The 16,355-nt window shown below is 38.6% G+C and overlaps 1 protein-coding gene across 1 annotated transcript in view; it reads left to right on the plus strand.

Moving 5' to 3' along the window:
• Nucleotides 1-16,355, plus strand: part of LOC107737251 (signal-induced proliferation-associated 1-like protein 2) — an 85,160-nt gene that overhangs the window by 62,197 nt on the left and 6,608 nt on the right. The window contains exons 8-17 of the mRNA XM_016548715.1: nucleotides 344-929; nucleotides 2,895-3,169; nucleotides 6,251-6,475; nucleotides 8,256-8,393; nucleotides 9,071-9,165; nucleotides 9,392-9,498; nucleotides 10,991-11,412; nucleotides 12,502-12,726; nucleotides 14,218-14,347; nucleotides 15,151-15,389. Of these exons, the coding sequence (XP_016404201.1) occupies nucleotides 344-929; nucleotides 2,895-3,169; nucleotides 6,251-6,475; nucleotides 8,256-8,393; nucleotides 9,071-9,165; nucleotides 9,392-9,498; nucleotides 10,991-11,412; nucleotides 12,502-12,726; nucleotides 14,218-14,347; nucleotides 15,151-15,389 (2,442 nt within the window). The remainder of the gene's footprint in view (nucleotides 1-343; nucleotides 930-2,894; nucleotides 3,170-6,250; nucleotides 6,476-8,255; nucleotides 8,394-9,070; nucleotides 9,166-9,391; nucleotides 9,499-10,990; nucleotides 11,413-12,501; nucleotides 12,727-14,217; nucleotides 14,348-15,150; nucleotides 15,390-16,355) is intronic.

Consider the following 16,355-nt stretch of genomic DNA (forward strand, 5'->3'; position numbering starts at 1 on the left):
CAGTTCTGACTCACGTAAGTACGTATATTTAAAGGATTTGCCACTGATGATTCAAACGCGAGTTTTGAGCAGTGTAGAGTAGCGCTTGTTGTTTGTCGGTTCTCTGATCACAAATGCAGACATGGTTTTATGTTTACGCGGCGCGCGATCCAACGCAACACGTAAAAAGAAAAGAAGTATAAGTCATTATAATCCGTAATTATGTCCCCACTGGATGCAACAAATGCCTCATTTGCGTGCATGCTAACCACAGTCTATGATGCTGACAATTAATGCTGACTCACAGACTGTAAGTACATTTTCATATTTAAAGGATTTTCATTGTTATTTCTTTATTCATTAGCATTGCAGTTGCCAGATCCAAAGATGTGCCTGTGTTTGGACCTCCCATACCCAAGGGAGTGATGTTTCCAAAGTCTGCTGTATTCCGGGACTTCCTGCTGGCTAAGGTGATCAATGGCGAAAACGCGGCCCACAAGTCTGAGAAGTTCCGTGCCATGGCGACGCGTACCCGCCAGGAATACCTTAAAGACCTAGTGGAGAACTTCACCAGTGCAACGCCTGTGGATGCCTCGGGTGCAAAATTCAGCTTCATCAACCTAGGCGCCAAAAAGAAGGAGCGCAGCCGGCCAAGGAACAACGCTCATCTGTACAGTACGGGAGCCATCACGTGGTCGGTGGTTGCCCGGGACAGTTGCCAGTCCACTGATATTGGTTGTTTGCTGGCCATCTCCAGAGAGTTTGTGGCGCTCATTGAGGAAGCGTCCCGGGAAGTGGTTTTCAACTGTTACTGCAAGGACGTGATTGGTTGGAGCTCGTCCTCAATGGTGGGCAGGGTGAAGCTCTTTTACGAGCGCGGTGACTGTGTGGTGTTTTCCGTGCAGGATGGATGCCCAGAGGAAGTTCGAGAGGTCGTACAGCGATTAGAGGTATGAGTACCCAATTCAAGATCAAGTTTAATCTAAGCTGAATCTTACACCAAGCTTGCCTTTTACTGTGAATAAGTGAGCAGTGTTGGTATAAAGGATCAAGTTTCTCTTGCAATCAGGGGCCAAGGGTCAATGTATTAGCATTAGAAAGGTAGAAAGACCATGTTAGAATAGATTACCCTACCTTAGTTTACCTTAAGCTTGCTAGAACGTTCACTTTATTCACTCTGGGATAAATACATACATCAACACACTCCTTAATAAAACAATATTAGTTCCACTTCTTGCTTTATTGCCGCCCATTCATGCTCAGTTGGTCCAGACATGCAGACTCACACTTTTTACAGTGCACTGGAGGGTTAAATGGGTGTACTGCTGTTTAAGTTGATGGACCCAGTCAGCATGTGTGGTCCATTCTCTTTGTGAGATTTGACAGCTTGTAAAATACTGTCCTTTGACTCTTAAACATGCTGTTAAATGTGTTTATTGCATTGGGTGGTTTGCTGTCATCATCATAGCATTTGTGCAGCAGACCATCAGCACGTTTTTCTGGAAATAAGCAAAAATTAAAATTCGGTCATCATTTATTCACCCTCATTTTGTTCCAAACCTGTATGACTGATTTTTTATATGCTGAACTCAACATATAAAAATATTGTTTGTATAAACATAAAAAAATATTGTTTGTTTGATTTTGTCTATACAATGGACGATTTTGTCTATAAAAACGAAGTTTTGGGCAAACTTTCCCTTTAATATGACTATGTGTGGTTTATGTCTTTTTTTAAATGCAATTATTGACTTTTTACGTATTTTATTAAAAGTTTGGTGGCAAATATATATATAATATGGTTTTGTGTGGTAAAAGCGAAATTATGTCTGAATTGTTGAGCAACAGATATTTTTTTTTAACCACCTCAGTCTCTTCAAAGTGCTTTTGTTGTTTTTGTGGGTGCTTAGAAAAGGTGCCTTTGGGCTCTTAGTAACTTTGCAGAGTCAGAGTAATATCAGCTTACCCGAGGTTTGCTTAAAACTGTTTATTTTCAGATCAAGTAGTTGCATGCAGAAGGTTTAAGCTGTTATGTCCAAAACATGTTTGTTTTAGGAGTCAGGTGTCAAGATGCATGGAAAATCTTCTTAAGAAAGAAATTTAAAAAATTCTTAAGATAAATTCCAAACAGTTTCTAAGAAGTTCTCACATGTTTTTTTAAGAACTTCTTTATAAAAAAATGACAGGCTTTGGCATTATCTGGTTTGTATTGCGGTTCTTTCTGAATACTCACTGATCAGCTCAGAGGCTGTGTTTCTGAATTATGTTATGATTATAGGCTTACATTAAAATCCCTAATTAACTTTATTTCAATGTTTTTGTTGAGTTGTTACTGAATTTTGAATTCAACAAAAAGTCACATGATGCAATGATGTCACTTTAGAGAACTTGTGCACATCCCTAGTAGTAGCAATATGTATTATATGTAGCTATTGTTATGTTTTAATGCTTAATTACAACAATTTGGAGAATAAAAATATTTCACATAACATCTTTTGGGTTAGGTTATCCTAACTTTAAGAAATTATTTCTTAATGCTTTTCAAGAATTTGAAAAAGAACATTTCTAGGAGTATTTTTGGGAATATAAAATATTCTAAATAAGAAGAAAACAGCAGTTTAGAAGAATGTTTAGTGACTCCGGCCCCATGTTGTCAGTTTGGGTTGTAGGAATGTGCTATTCATGAGACAACCAGTCTGTTGTGTTCTCCCATGTTGGTTTGACATCGGTTAATTTCATCCTCGAGAGACCTGGCTTCAGCCATCATCTGTATCTCTGCGTACCTGCTTACCCATCTGCATGCTTACATGTGCAGGACCTTCTGCCCATTATCACAGCACAGGTTTTATCTTAAGTCGCTGAAGTGACAAAAAGCCCTGTTTCAGATGGTTAAAGTTTGTACGTTTGTCCTGCAGATGGTCACCAGGGGTTGTGAGTCGCTAGAGATGATCCTGCGCAGAAATGCCCTGGGCCAGCTGGGCTTCCATGTCAACTTTGAAGGTGTGGTAGCCGATGTGGAGCCATTCGGGTTTGCCTGGCAGGCAGGACTTCGCCCAGGCTGCCGTTTGGTTGAGATCTGCAAGGTCGCTGTTGGGACTCTAACTCACGAGCAGATGATTGACTATTTGCGGACCTCCACACCTGTTACGGTGGTGGTCATACAGCCACATGAGGATGGCACCCCCAGAAGGTACAGTTTGTTCTCCATCTTACATTGGCAGAGAAGCTAAAATGTGAAAAATGTAATGAAATGTGAAGAAATATTCATGTTCATATTGCTAAATATCTTTGGCATGTTGTAGCCACATTTACAGCCCTCAAAATTGAACCTTTATCCTTTATTAAATGTAACTCATGGACAGATGGACCACACCAGTTTCTCGTGGGTTACAGAGGTCATGTCCTGAAGAGAAGATTAATCCTCTTGAAATAATCTGTGAATGATATTATCATAGTCCGCTCATGGTTTTTTTGTTGTTTTTTTTAAAGCATTTACATGAAAGAAACCACTTACAGCAAACTATCATGAAATAGAAAGTGACCCAGAACCCTGTCGAACTTTGTTGAACACGTGCCTCATGTTCCGTTTGCTCATTTCAGAAGAACCAAGGGCTTTACCAAGAACATCTGAAGGCAGAGATTAAAGTGGCCCTCTAGACTGTCAATAACTGTATTGACATTTATCACCTCCCTGCAAGGCATAAAAACCAGAGATATCAAGCGCTCGGTGCTTTTTGTAAACACAAATTTGTAGAGGATTGCTTGCACTTCGGGTTGGCCTTAACTGCGTTATATACAGTATCTCACAGAAGTGAGTACACCCCTCACATTTTTGTAAATATTTTACTTGGGCAAGTCGTTTTTTAGAGAACTATAGTTAACTGAAGCATTCCCGGACAAGTCAGGGTTGTATTTGGTTACAGATCAGAGCAGTGAGTTTAAAAGTAATGTTCCAACTGGATAGCATTTAACATAAACATTTGTTTTAAACTTGTAACACCCTTTTGAGTGCAAAACAATGGACTAAAACTAATTGTAGCACCTTAGCAACAACATAGCAACACACTAAAGCTTTTTGTAGCACCTTAGCAACTGCATAGCAATGCATTAAAACCAATAAGAGCAACTGCAAAACTCCTATTTCTGTAGTCTTAAAGTCTGCAGTCTTTAGAGATGTCTTGAACTTGAAACAACTAGGCGTATTTTTTTCATTCACAACACTTTGTTTGTAAGACATTTCTCAATTCCAGGAATTTGTGTGTGAGAGTCTAGGAGTGTGGTGTTCTTCATTGAAGTACTTTTTCAAGTACTGTATCTCATTGTAGAGGCTGTGAGAATCTGTCTTGAGAGCCCACGCTGGTTCCAGCTTTCCATTCAAGGAGATCACCAGAGATACTCGTTTCAGAAGTAGTTTGGTGCATGTGGTCGGAACAGAGTGGATTAGATCGGAAACGCATCATTAACCATCAATGAATCCTGCTGGCGTGGGCCGGACTTGTGTTAATTTTCTGTTTGTTCTTTTAGTTTCTCCCTCTCTAATAACACACGCCACAGATAATCACAGCAAAATACAGTACATAATTGATCTAATACCATTTGTCATCTAATTTGTGGATGTGTCTTTTCTCTTGCCAAACAGCTCTGCAATGATTATCATTTAATACATTCTGCCAATTTCACTTACAAGATCTTCCCTTGACACAAAATTTTGTATTTCACTAGCTGACTAGACTGACTAAAAAAAATAATGCAGATTAATACATTGGAATGGATTCATAGAAATAGCCTTGCTCTAAATACAGCTCACAATTATGTACAGTGGGGTCCAAAAGCCTGAGACGACTGGTAAAAATGCTTCTATTTTGCATTTTTCTCATTTAATACACTTTTTTTTAAATTACAAATGATGTTATTAGAATAACATTTTCAGTGGAAATTTGAATTCGAAAAATTAGCATGAAATTCAGAATGTGTTAGTATTTGGTTACATCTGACCATCTGGAGAAAGGAGTCACGTGATTAATTTAATAAATTTGCTTTAAATGAATCCAAATCCTAAAAGTTTTCAGGTTTAACTTGTTTTTGAACTCCATATTTTTGACTGTTGTCTCAAACCTTTGGACCCCTCTGTATGTGTAGATAAATGTCAACAGCCGGGAATTATCCAGTCAGCTCAGAAGCGTGAAGGAAGCAATCCCGCTGTTGGGGGGGGGGGGCTCTGACCTGTAACTCGGCTGTCATAATAATCCTCATTCTTTTGAAAGGAGCAGTCTGCCCCCACAATGCTGATTTCAACCTCTCAGCCATTTAATGGCTAATTAACTTGGAAAAAAAGCGATCTATCCAAAAATCAGGTTAATCTATACTATGGATGTGATTAATCCCTGCAGGCTTTTCTCTAATTAGATATGTTGTTGGGTACATGTTGCACTATTGATATAATGCAAGTTGTTTCTAAGTGGAGATAAACACTGGGTTAGCTCATGTAGGCAACATGAAACAACATTGTGGTTGCTATCACAAAGCACTTACATCCTTCATACAGTATCTGAGAAATCAGCTGATAATGCCAGTAATACTGGATATATGTCATGCTGCATTGATTATCGGAGCAGGAATTTCTGCTTGCTAACCTGTAGAGAAAAGTTCATGTGACTCAACCTAAAAACACAAACCAGTTTATGACTGTTCTCCATGTTCAAAATGAGTCACTAAATAACATACTTGGTCACCTAAGTCATCAACAATAAAATGTGCCGATTTTAACTACCAAGCCCCTTGTAAAAAAGAACTGTGATGGTATTAAATGGAAATACAGTAGTAAATTAACATACAACATGATATTGAATGATTATTAAATGCATGTACTACCGTTCGAAAGTTTGAGGCCAGCAGTTAATACTTTTATTCAGCAAGGATGCATTAAATTGATCAAAAGTAACATTAGAGACATTACAAAAGATTTTTCAAATAAATGCTGTTCTTTTCAACTTTCTATTCATCAAAGAATCCTTAAAAAAATGTATCACGATTTCCACAAAATAATTAGTGTATTAGAATGATTTATTTTAAATTGTAATATTTAACAGTATTAGTGATTTTTACTGTATTTTTTATCAAATGAATACAGCCTTGAGGAGACTTCTTTCAAATGCTTTTGAATGGTATAGTATTTACTGTATAAATATGATGGTGTTACTTTCATACATTTCCAAAAAACATTGTAGCAACTCTAAAAACCCGTTGTAATTTTCCTTTCTGTGTTTTTCAGAGGTGCCTCAGAACTGCATCGTGTCCCCTACATGGAGTACAAGACTCTTGGTCCCGGGCCTGGTTGGCACAGGATGACTCACGTTCCCCAGGGGCTGCCGCTGTCTCGTGTTTCTCCCACTCAGGGTCCAGATCGACCCTCCCCGAGCCAACAGATGTTCCAGTACGCCCAAGCTGCCATTTCGCGTAGCACTTCTTTTGATAAGAAGTACCAGGATGGATCCAGGTCAGATAAATGTGACTATGTCATTCCAAACACATATGCTGCTCTTTCCTACTCATACAGTATATACCTGTAATTTCACTCGTGTATCATATTGTGATCCAACTCTCATGATTATGTAAGGAGATACTAAGGAAGCAATTCTCATGGAGTGCAAAGTGGATTGGTTTGGTTTGTGTAATTGATCCCGTCATATCCGTTGCAGTATGTGGGTCATTCTTACCCAGGATTTAGCTGTTTATTTGTGTATTTGCACATGCATTTGCATGTGCATTCAATGCATTGATTTCTTCAAAAAAGATGTCAATGGTGTCCTTAGGCCTTTTCTGTTCTAGTCTGTGTCTCCTGTCATGGTTCATATTCAGAATAGATAATTCCCAGATTTTCAATAATGCTGATTGATCTGAAAATCAGTTTTACATGGACAGCTAAAGCAAAAATGCCTGAAGTCAGATACAAGAACAAACATTTTTCTGGCTCATATTACTTAATGAAAATTGATTAAATGATGTCATATTATCTCTGTAAATAGTGGACTGTCATCGGAAATGTCCAGGTCACATTTCACTTCAATGCTAAATTAAATTTGGTCTGCTCTTTATTTAATTTTTAATGTTCACTTACTGTATTAAGTACAATTATATTAGGACTATTTTAGTTTTTACATGTAACATTATTTAAATTAGAGTTAAGCACCCCCCCAATTCTCCTTAATGCAGAACAATCTAATTCTGATTACTATAGTAATTTATGAATCCTGTTTGTTTTTTTAAACCAGATTTTATAAATTATTACAATTAAATAAATTCAATTCAATAAAACCTTCATATAAATACTTACAATTCTGCTTCACAAATGTTCCTTTTATATGAAATATAAAATTTAAATAATATATGTATAGAGAGAATATGGCTGATGTTTTTGCTATGATGTGACATTTTTGGCACATTCACCCAAACATATTTGTCCTAAATACATTTGAATGGAGTCCAAATGTTAAGCCTAAGAGAAAATACAGTATTTTCAGTATAATCTCAGTACAAACTATTCTGTATTTGACACTGTCAATGTGTCAGGACAGTTAACAAAAAGCAACACCTGTTTTTTTTATCGGGCTCAGCATCAGGAACTTTAAGAAACAATGATTCATAACGGTGATGTTTGATTATCCAGACACTTCTCTGCTGACTTTTCCACTGGGAAAGCCCAAAAGGGAGCACATAGAGGCTATTAAGGATGATACATGCCACCCTGTGGATTAGAGGAAGGAAAAAAGTTCAGAATGATTATGTTCTAGTCTGGTGTGGCATCGATTCATGCTTTCGTATTTCTCAGGAGACGCCTTTCAGGGTGAGCTAATTGGGAACTTGATTTTCGGGTGCTGTAGAATTGGGATCTCTTCATAATGCGTGTCGTCTTGTGCAATTGAGTGACTGTGTGTTGCATGCTTGTGTCTTCACCTTGTCTGAAACGCACACACCTTTGCGGCCTCTTCACCCAGGCTGTCATCTCGTCCTCTGCTGGGATCCGTGTTGCACATGGTCTGTCATTCCTTCCTGGAGTATGTTTCTCTTATTTCCCCCCTGGAATGCGCAGACGTTCCCCAGCCCTAGAGACACGGGGTCCTGCTATGAATAGAATCTGCTCCACCACTTTTTTTTTTTTTTGACAGTGTTTCCTCCCTCCGGTCCAGAATATGAATGAGTCTTGCTATAGCGCTCTCATTGCTTTTGCCACCAGAGCTTTGATTAATGAGCTTCTACCCTGTGTTTGCTCATTGCAGGGTATTGCAGGACTTCGAGATGGTTCAGAGTCCATCTGGAAATCCCGGACAGCACTACTGCAGTTCTCCCAGTAACCAATCAACCTCCAGTGACCCCGGTCCCTGCGGCACATGGGCCCAGAAAGCCAGTTATGACGGGTAATGAGTTTCTGTTTGAAGCAGCCTTGTAACTCAGAAACCAAAGAGCCCAGCAGGTTTAGAGGTTATAACAAGAGTCTAATCATATGAGATTTGGTGCAAATCTTTGGTACAAACAGAATTAGAGTAGAAGATTAGACTCTTTTCTGTCATGTCCAGAATGAGCTAATATTTCATGACGAGCTATGTGAACATCAGCTGTTCATTCACAGACAGACGCACAACAATAGGAGGTCTTTTCAGAGATCAGAGACTTTGCAAAAACAAATCACAGCCATTTTTCTGAATGTTAAAGCAGGATACTTCTATTGTTACTGATATTGATACTCTTCTGGTATTTAAGTATTTATCTTCCTCATTAATTAAAACACGGAATGAGACAGAATTAATCAAATTTGCTGACCAATAAATAGTCATTGTTGACATGTGAATGTGTTGATATACTTTTCTGGAAATTGATGAATTGCAAAATTAGACTTTTTTTTCATATCTTTTTCATACCTCAAATGATCAAGGAAAATTTTATTTTTACAATATGACCCCTTTAAGACAATGAGCCACGTTTACTCTCCATATGAAATGCATTCATGAGGCTTATACAACATCCTTGGGTAGTAAAATCGAAATAACACTAATGAATAATGCCAGTGGACCATTACACTCTATTTGTCCAATAGATTGCAATCACCTGCCCTTCACGACCAACCAGAAGAAAAAGAGGCAGACGGGCACAGGGATATAGAGCACAAGATGGAGAGGACACGATCTGCCGGTACGGAAGCATTGTTTTTCTCAAGTACCAATGAGGATTAAACTACATTACTTTTAAATGACTTATAGAATTGATTTACCCACTTTAATTGACTGAATTTAACAAGCTGCATTAAATAACTTGAGACAATTATTTTCTGTAAATCATTTGGTTAAGATTAACTAATCAGTTTTAAATGCACAGCACTCCAATCAATGTCATGTAACATCACATCCATGATTTCCAGGATCGCCTTGTGTTCCTGAAGCCAAGTGGCACATCCCATCCACCAAGATCCTGAACCGAGGTCTACAGAGACAGGGGACGAAAGAATCACCTGGTAAATTCCCTCGGGTAAGTGATCAGTCAATTGAACTATAAAACTGTTAGATCCATTCCTCTGAATGGATAGGACTAATACTTTTTTTAATAGTGCTAGGACTTGTATTACTCCTCTTGTCTACGTTTACATCATTCCAGACATCAAATTCGTAGTTTACATATTAACTTTTGGTTATTGGAACGTGAATGTCTTTTAAGATACAGTAAATGTCTTGTACTGTACAGCAACAGGAACATATGCTAAGTGAGTGCATGTGTCGGTGCAAGTGTTTCTGTGTTTATATGTGGCTGATGGGTGCAGTGACCTCATTAGTCAGGAACGTGTAGTTGGCAGCGCTGCAAATGCACCACATTTCTCCGTGTGGTTGGGTAGTTGTGGCAGGGAGGTCATTGGTTTGGAGTAAAGAGGGGTTGGCATCTATGGCAGATGGCTCATAGTGTCACATCCAGTCATGCAATCCCTGTGGGAATTAATGTAAGAAACTGGACGCCAGTTACAGGACACGACACTGTACATTCTCTCGTGTCGTGCGCTAGAGAGAACCAACATCAGGAGCATGTGCATCAGGTTAAGAACAAATCCACCTGATTTATCAAGTGCGAAAAGGTCACCCTACCCTTGCTGCTTGCAGCCTATGTTGATGCTAGCAGCAAGAAGTAAATTTTTGGGTCATGTTTATCTCATATTACTTAATCAAAGCCCTACATTCCTCCATTCTGTGATTCACAGAACTGACGGCGTTTTACAGTAGTGTATTGACCACATTGCCTTTAGCCAGAGGGGACATTTGGAAATAGTGCACCATAGATCTTCCAAAGCAAACCATGCATTAAAGTTTAAAAATCATCCACTATCCATTCATTTGAAAGGGCATAAATTTAGACCATGCAATTTAACAGAATAATCAATTATTAATTTACCATGAGATTGGTTACAGTAGGTGGTAATGGTGCAGTGCTGGTTCTTCTATCTGTTGCTGTTATTGCTCTGCTAAATGCACATCAGCGCTCGGGGGGGGTCTTCCTTCATCCATTTTTGTTGGGCTATAGGTTCACCAAGAAGTAAACATATGTTGCGTTTTGATAAAATGGTTTGCTTGCCTTGCCTAGTTCAGGTCATATAAATAGAAAATTCAGTGAATTGAATAAATATTTCACAATACCCTGATGAAAAATTGTGTAGGATTTACTTTGAAACAATTTTCACTTGCTAGTAAATTTCACAAATAATTACAAAGAAACAACAAGTAAAACATTGAATTAAATGTGAAATTATTAGAAAGTTTGAAATAGTATTTTCTTGTAAAACTTGCTCCAGTAATCTTGGTTTTATTTACGACTTTGAAACATTTTCGAAGTGTATTTTTGATATAATAAATGCAGCCCTGTTGAGCATAGACTTCTTTCAAAAACATTACAAATCTTACCAACCCCAAACTTTTGCACTGTAGTGTATTTCATTTTTTTCTACCATAACACTCGGTCATCTTCTATAATTTTCCAGACCCGTGAGAAGAGCTGCCACAGTCATTGCTCCAGCCACTCCAGTAACAACACCCTCTCCAGCAATGCTTCTAGCGGCAGCGACGAGAAACATTTTGGTTCTGGAGACCCGATGGATCCAGAGTCCCTGGGTCTCACCTACATAAAGGGGGCGTCTACTGACAGCGGCATAGATACAGCACCCTGCATGCCGCCTCCACCTCCTGCCCTGCCCCTGACTGGAGTGGGACCCTCACGGATGGTCGTGAGAGATGGGAGGGTTGAGACGGGACTCCCATGGCCTCTGGAATACCATGAGGATGGTGAGACAGATGAAGGAAGGGCAAAGATGTTCCTGTCTCAAGGATATGTTCCCGCTACACCCACCGGTCATACCACGGATGGCAGCACCGGAGATCTGAGTGAGATCTCCTCTCTTTCTAGGTGAGATGAGAAGGAGAGTGAAAAATTATTATAGATTTTTGGAAAATGTGTGGATCATGCTTGACTACTCATTCAACATTTGCCTAGTTCTTTAATTTTTTGCTTTCATTTTCTGCAGCTGCACACTTTTAGACTGACGTCCATAATTACACAGGCCCTCTTTTTCTATCCTGGCAGTAACATTAAGAGACAAATATTAACAAATATCAGCAAAAATAATGAGGATTATAGTTGCCTGATTCAGTTGCCTGAAGTAAAAACAACGAAAGCTAAGCTCTTATGCTTATTACCATTCTATTCTGGCATATAATGCTTTCAAAGAAGAGCAAACATCATGTCTTGTTCTCGTGGATCAGCTTAGGTCAGTTATACAATGAAAAGGTATTTCTGTATTCAGCTTTGTTGTTACAGGTCTGAACACAGACAGATGCAGATGGAGAGCTTGCTAAGGTCAAAATGATTTGAGTTTGCAGGGCTCAACACAAACAGCCAAACACCATCTCATCAGCTCTGCAGCGTTTTCCACCGCAATCCCTTTTTAAAAATGTTTTTTCTTTTTTTTTTAACCTTTGACCTTTTTAAGTTGGACTCCTGTTCTATGAAATTGGTGGTTTAACAACATAGCAGAAATATCTTGTTGTGCACAGTGTTGTTATTGTTAACTAAAACCGTTCAAAATCGTTTTCAGCAATTGAAATAATGCTAAAATAAAATAGAAATATTAGATGATAAACTTGGCAACTAACTGAAATAAGTTAAAAAAAATGAATGTATAAAAATGAAAAAAAAAAAAACGCATAACAAAATTACTAAAACTTAAATTTAAAATGAATATATGAAAAGAAAACCTAGTTACAAATATGAATAATTACTATAATAGTTTATAAATAATACTAAAATAACAGAGGCAGAGTGGAAGCAGCTGGACCGTTTATTGCTGTTTCGGCAGTCATTTTTACTTTTTTCCATGTTCTTGCCTTGACAAGAATGCTCTTAAAACCTGATAATTAATGGTTCTTACTAAGGCAGGCATCACTATTACATGATAAATTAGTTATTTAATAATTTTGGTCCCCTTTTTCCCCCCAGTGGTTCTCGTCATTCTGGAAGCCCCTCTGAACGCTGTTCGAAGAACTCCAACTCCATTGAGCCCTCAAAAATCTACATTATCTCTCCTACGGACACGACTCCAATTGGAGGGCGGGAAAAGCATTCACTTAGCTGTCAGTCACATGGCGAGAAGTATTTGACTGGCTGGAAGAAAGGAGAAAATGACCACTTACTGGAGGATCAAGGGCAAGCTAGAGACTTCAGGTAAGTAGCACTTAATGTTTTATGTATCTTATGTAACGTTGGAGTTAGAGAAGAGTTCATAGTGAGATTAAATCATGTTGCTTTTTTTGTTTAACAAATGCATTGACCAGTACCTCTGCATAGCAGTGACATTCGGAAAACCTTTTAGGTCAGTTACACATCTCTTGCTGGCAGCATCTCAGAGATGATCGATGTCAACAGACATATTATGTAACCTCCATTGAACAGAATCCAGACAGAATCTACTTGACACTTGCCACTTCACATTATCAGACTGAAGGCCTGATAAATGTTTCTCTGACGATTAAAGCAGAGACTTGATTTGATTGACAAGCTCACCAGGGGATGCTGACGTTTTCCTGACGCAAACAATATTTGATGGAAATTCATATTTTTCTTGTGTCAGGTTTAAAAACTAAATGGACACTGAATCGATTCAAAGCTCTGTGTAATAATTTTTCCCCTCTTTGTTGCTGCCTCAGTCGGTCAGAGGCTTTGTTGTCTTTACTCCTAAAGACACTGTTGAGGAAATCAAGGTAGTTGAATCATTACCTGGCCCTGAATTGTTCACTGTGTTGTTCCTTCCCTCTTGTCCTGTAAAAATGGCACTCTATATACCTTTAAAGGGACTGTTCACACAAAAATAAACATTCTGTTATCTTTAACACACCCTCGTGTTATTCCAAACCTATATGACTTTTTTTCTTCTGTAAAACACAAAAGGAGAGATTTTAAATAATGTTCAGTTACAATGAATTGGACTTGAGCTTTCAAGCTTCAAAAAATAATGTATAAGCAATATAAAAGTATCCTAAGACATGTTTGGTGAACTACATCAAGTGATTAATTGAAAAGATCGGACTTTAAAAGAAAGATTTATTCATAAATCAGACATTGTTACTCTGCTGAGGAGAGTCAGAATATTAAAATATTGGATTTTGGTATGTTCCTCACATAAAGCTTTTGTATGGCATCAAAAGACAAGAAATGGTGTGAACGTTTATGATTTTTTTTTCCATAATTTTGAAACTTGACAGTTCTAGTCCTCATTCACTTTTGTTATATTAAAAAGGGCCCGACCAGGATATGGTTTAAAAATTCACTAAGAATTCATCATGTGGGTTTGAAACAACAGGAGCGTGAGTAAACTATGACAAATTTTCATTTTTGGGTGAACTATTCCTTTCAGATCACATGAGTCAATGATCTGTTTTGATTTGTTCCCTGATTAGTCATGTCATGACTGTGTGAAGGCTATTCCTTACTCAATGGCCCATAATCCTCGGTTTCATCACTAATGTAACTGCATCCTTGTAGTCCTTGGAATGTTTTGTCTGTAGCACCTTTACAAAGAACACTTACAGAGGAGGCACAGTTCAATTTAGATTTATACTACAGCAAAACCTGCTGCTAATGTCTCTTTTTTTGTCTAATCTGTTTCATTTTCTTTTGTGCTTCCTCTCCTCCTTTGCCTCCATGTCTCTCTCTCAGGGGGCTCTATTTGAGAGACCCATCCCTGGTGGTTAACAGTGCTGGTGAGAAGCTCCAGACGCTCTCTAAGGAGGCCTTCCTCAGGATGCTTCTACCCAACAGTCCCCCGGGGCAGGCAAGTCGAGGCAAGGTGAGTGTAGAGCTAAGCCCTGGAGGTTGAGTAATGAAGTGAGCAAGTGCTGCTGTAGTTAGGACATGTTAAAGCAATGCTGAAAAACAAAGGAATTATACATTTTAAACATGTTTTGCACTAAACAAATTATTCACTGGGGTGTTACAATGACAAGCAAATCAACTAACCAGTCAGCAGCCTGGGTAACAGCCGTTTGGTTGACTAATGGAAGTGTCTAAAGGAAACGAGGTCACAACAATCAGTCATTTTCCTCACCTGATCTGCTCACAGCAGTGTGGATTATAAAGCTGCATATGCCCACACGCAATAATATATTCCAGTGACATTAGATGAAATTAGATTATAATAAGTTATATTATTGTTTTAGATTATTATTATTGTTGTTGTTGTTGACGCCCGTAGACCCCCCGTGAGGGCCGTGTCCATCGCGCCTGCATTATTGATGAGAGCGCCATGACTCTAATAGTTCTGATTCACAGACCCACAGTCACTCACTCCGACTGTTGATTGGTCCCCAGCTGAGTCTCATGTTCCCTTAGCTCACCCTCCTCCTGCTCTCCACCCCCCACCTCTCTCCCACAATTCAATTAAGTGATATGTGCTTTATTGCCACGGCTGTTTTATTAACAACATTGCAGAGCCTTTCACATAATCATATTCTGATGAATAATATCTTTGCTTCCCCCTCTCCCACTCTGTCTCTCTGCTTTCTCTTTGTCTTCCTGTTACCCGTCTTCTTCTATTTCTGTCCCATCCATCTCTTTCCTTCTCCTCTATCTCTGCTTTTTGTGTTACTTCAGATACCACTTGTCGGTCAGTCTCCACGCCGCTCCCTGTACCGGACACTCTCAGACGAGAGCTTGTGCAGCAGCCACCGGAGGGCGCTGTCCTTAGCTAGCTCTCGTAGCTCCATGCTGGACCAGGCTGTGCCCAACGACATCCTGTTCAGTAGCACCCTGCCCTACCACAGCACCCTACCACCTCGCATGGGTCTTAACCACGCTGCCCGTCAGCTCAAAAGTGAGTGCTCGCAGATGTCGTTACCATATCAATGACGCCAACATTGTTTTAAGGATCACATGTTACGTTTATATATAGTCTGTCCTCAATATGCTGTCCACTTTATCCCAGAATGCATCAGAGTACCAGCTGTACATATAATGTAAACGCTTGGATTGCCAGCACTAAGACATGCTTGATGATATTGGAATAAATGAGCTTTTTTTTGGGCCTATAACAGATTTTTCCATCTCCTTGGTAAGCTCACCACATTCCTTCCTGGTACTGTAATTTTATCCGCTGCAGACTTTAATGTTGTACTTAGTAATGAAGCAAGAAATTATACTATAAATCTACTGCTAATGCTCAAGAGACTTTGTGCTAATCGTACTATAATATGTCTACTGAAATATTCTAGTAGGATGAAGAGTGTGCTGTAATAGGAAAATCATTATAATAGCATGATTTTTGTGTAAGTATGCTGGACTGGTCACTGAAAGCTGGAAGTGTTCATGCGTTAAACATCTGGAACGTGACGCAATTGAACAGAAGGCACGTTCATGGGATGTTTAACTTCTATGTACACAATTGCTAAGCTATGTTTCCATCTAAGCGAAAAAATTGAATATTGCAAAGATGATATGGGATTAAAGCAATGTTTCTATCTCGTGTTTAAGAGGAATCGTGATTTTTAGAGAAAATTGATGAACATCATGTTTGCTAGCAAGCGGCAAAAAATGTCTTACGTTAGTGTTTTAGACAATCCTTGAGACAGTTGCTCTTTTTTTTTTTTTTGACGTCTTAAAAAAAAAAATCTGTATTCCCAAAATGGGGGGCTATCTTCTGTTAATTAAATTGAATTTTGTTTCTATGTGTATTTTGGAAATGAAATATTTTTAAAACAAGAAATACAATTTCCAAGCATTAAAAACTTTATATATATATATATATATATATATATTCCAAGACAATTCACTGATATTACTATGAATGGGAGAAGGTGAAA

The sequence above is a fragment of the Sinocyclocheilus rhinocerous genome, unplaced genomic scaffold (assembly GCF_001515625.1).
Source record: "Sinocyclocheilus rhinocerous isolate Xijiao unplaced genomic scaffold, SAMN03320098_v1.1 scaffold1275, whole genome shotgun sequence".
In the NCBI taxonomy this organism is placed as follows: domain Eukaryota; kingdom Metazoa; phylum Chordata; class Actinopteri; order Cypriniformes; family Cyprinidae; genus Sinocyclocheilus; species Sinocyclocheilus rhinocerous.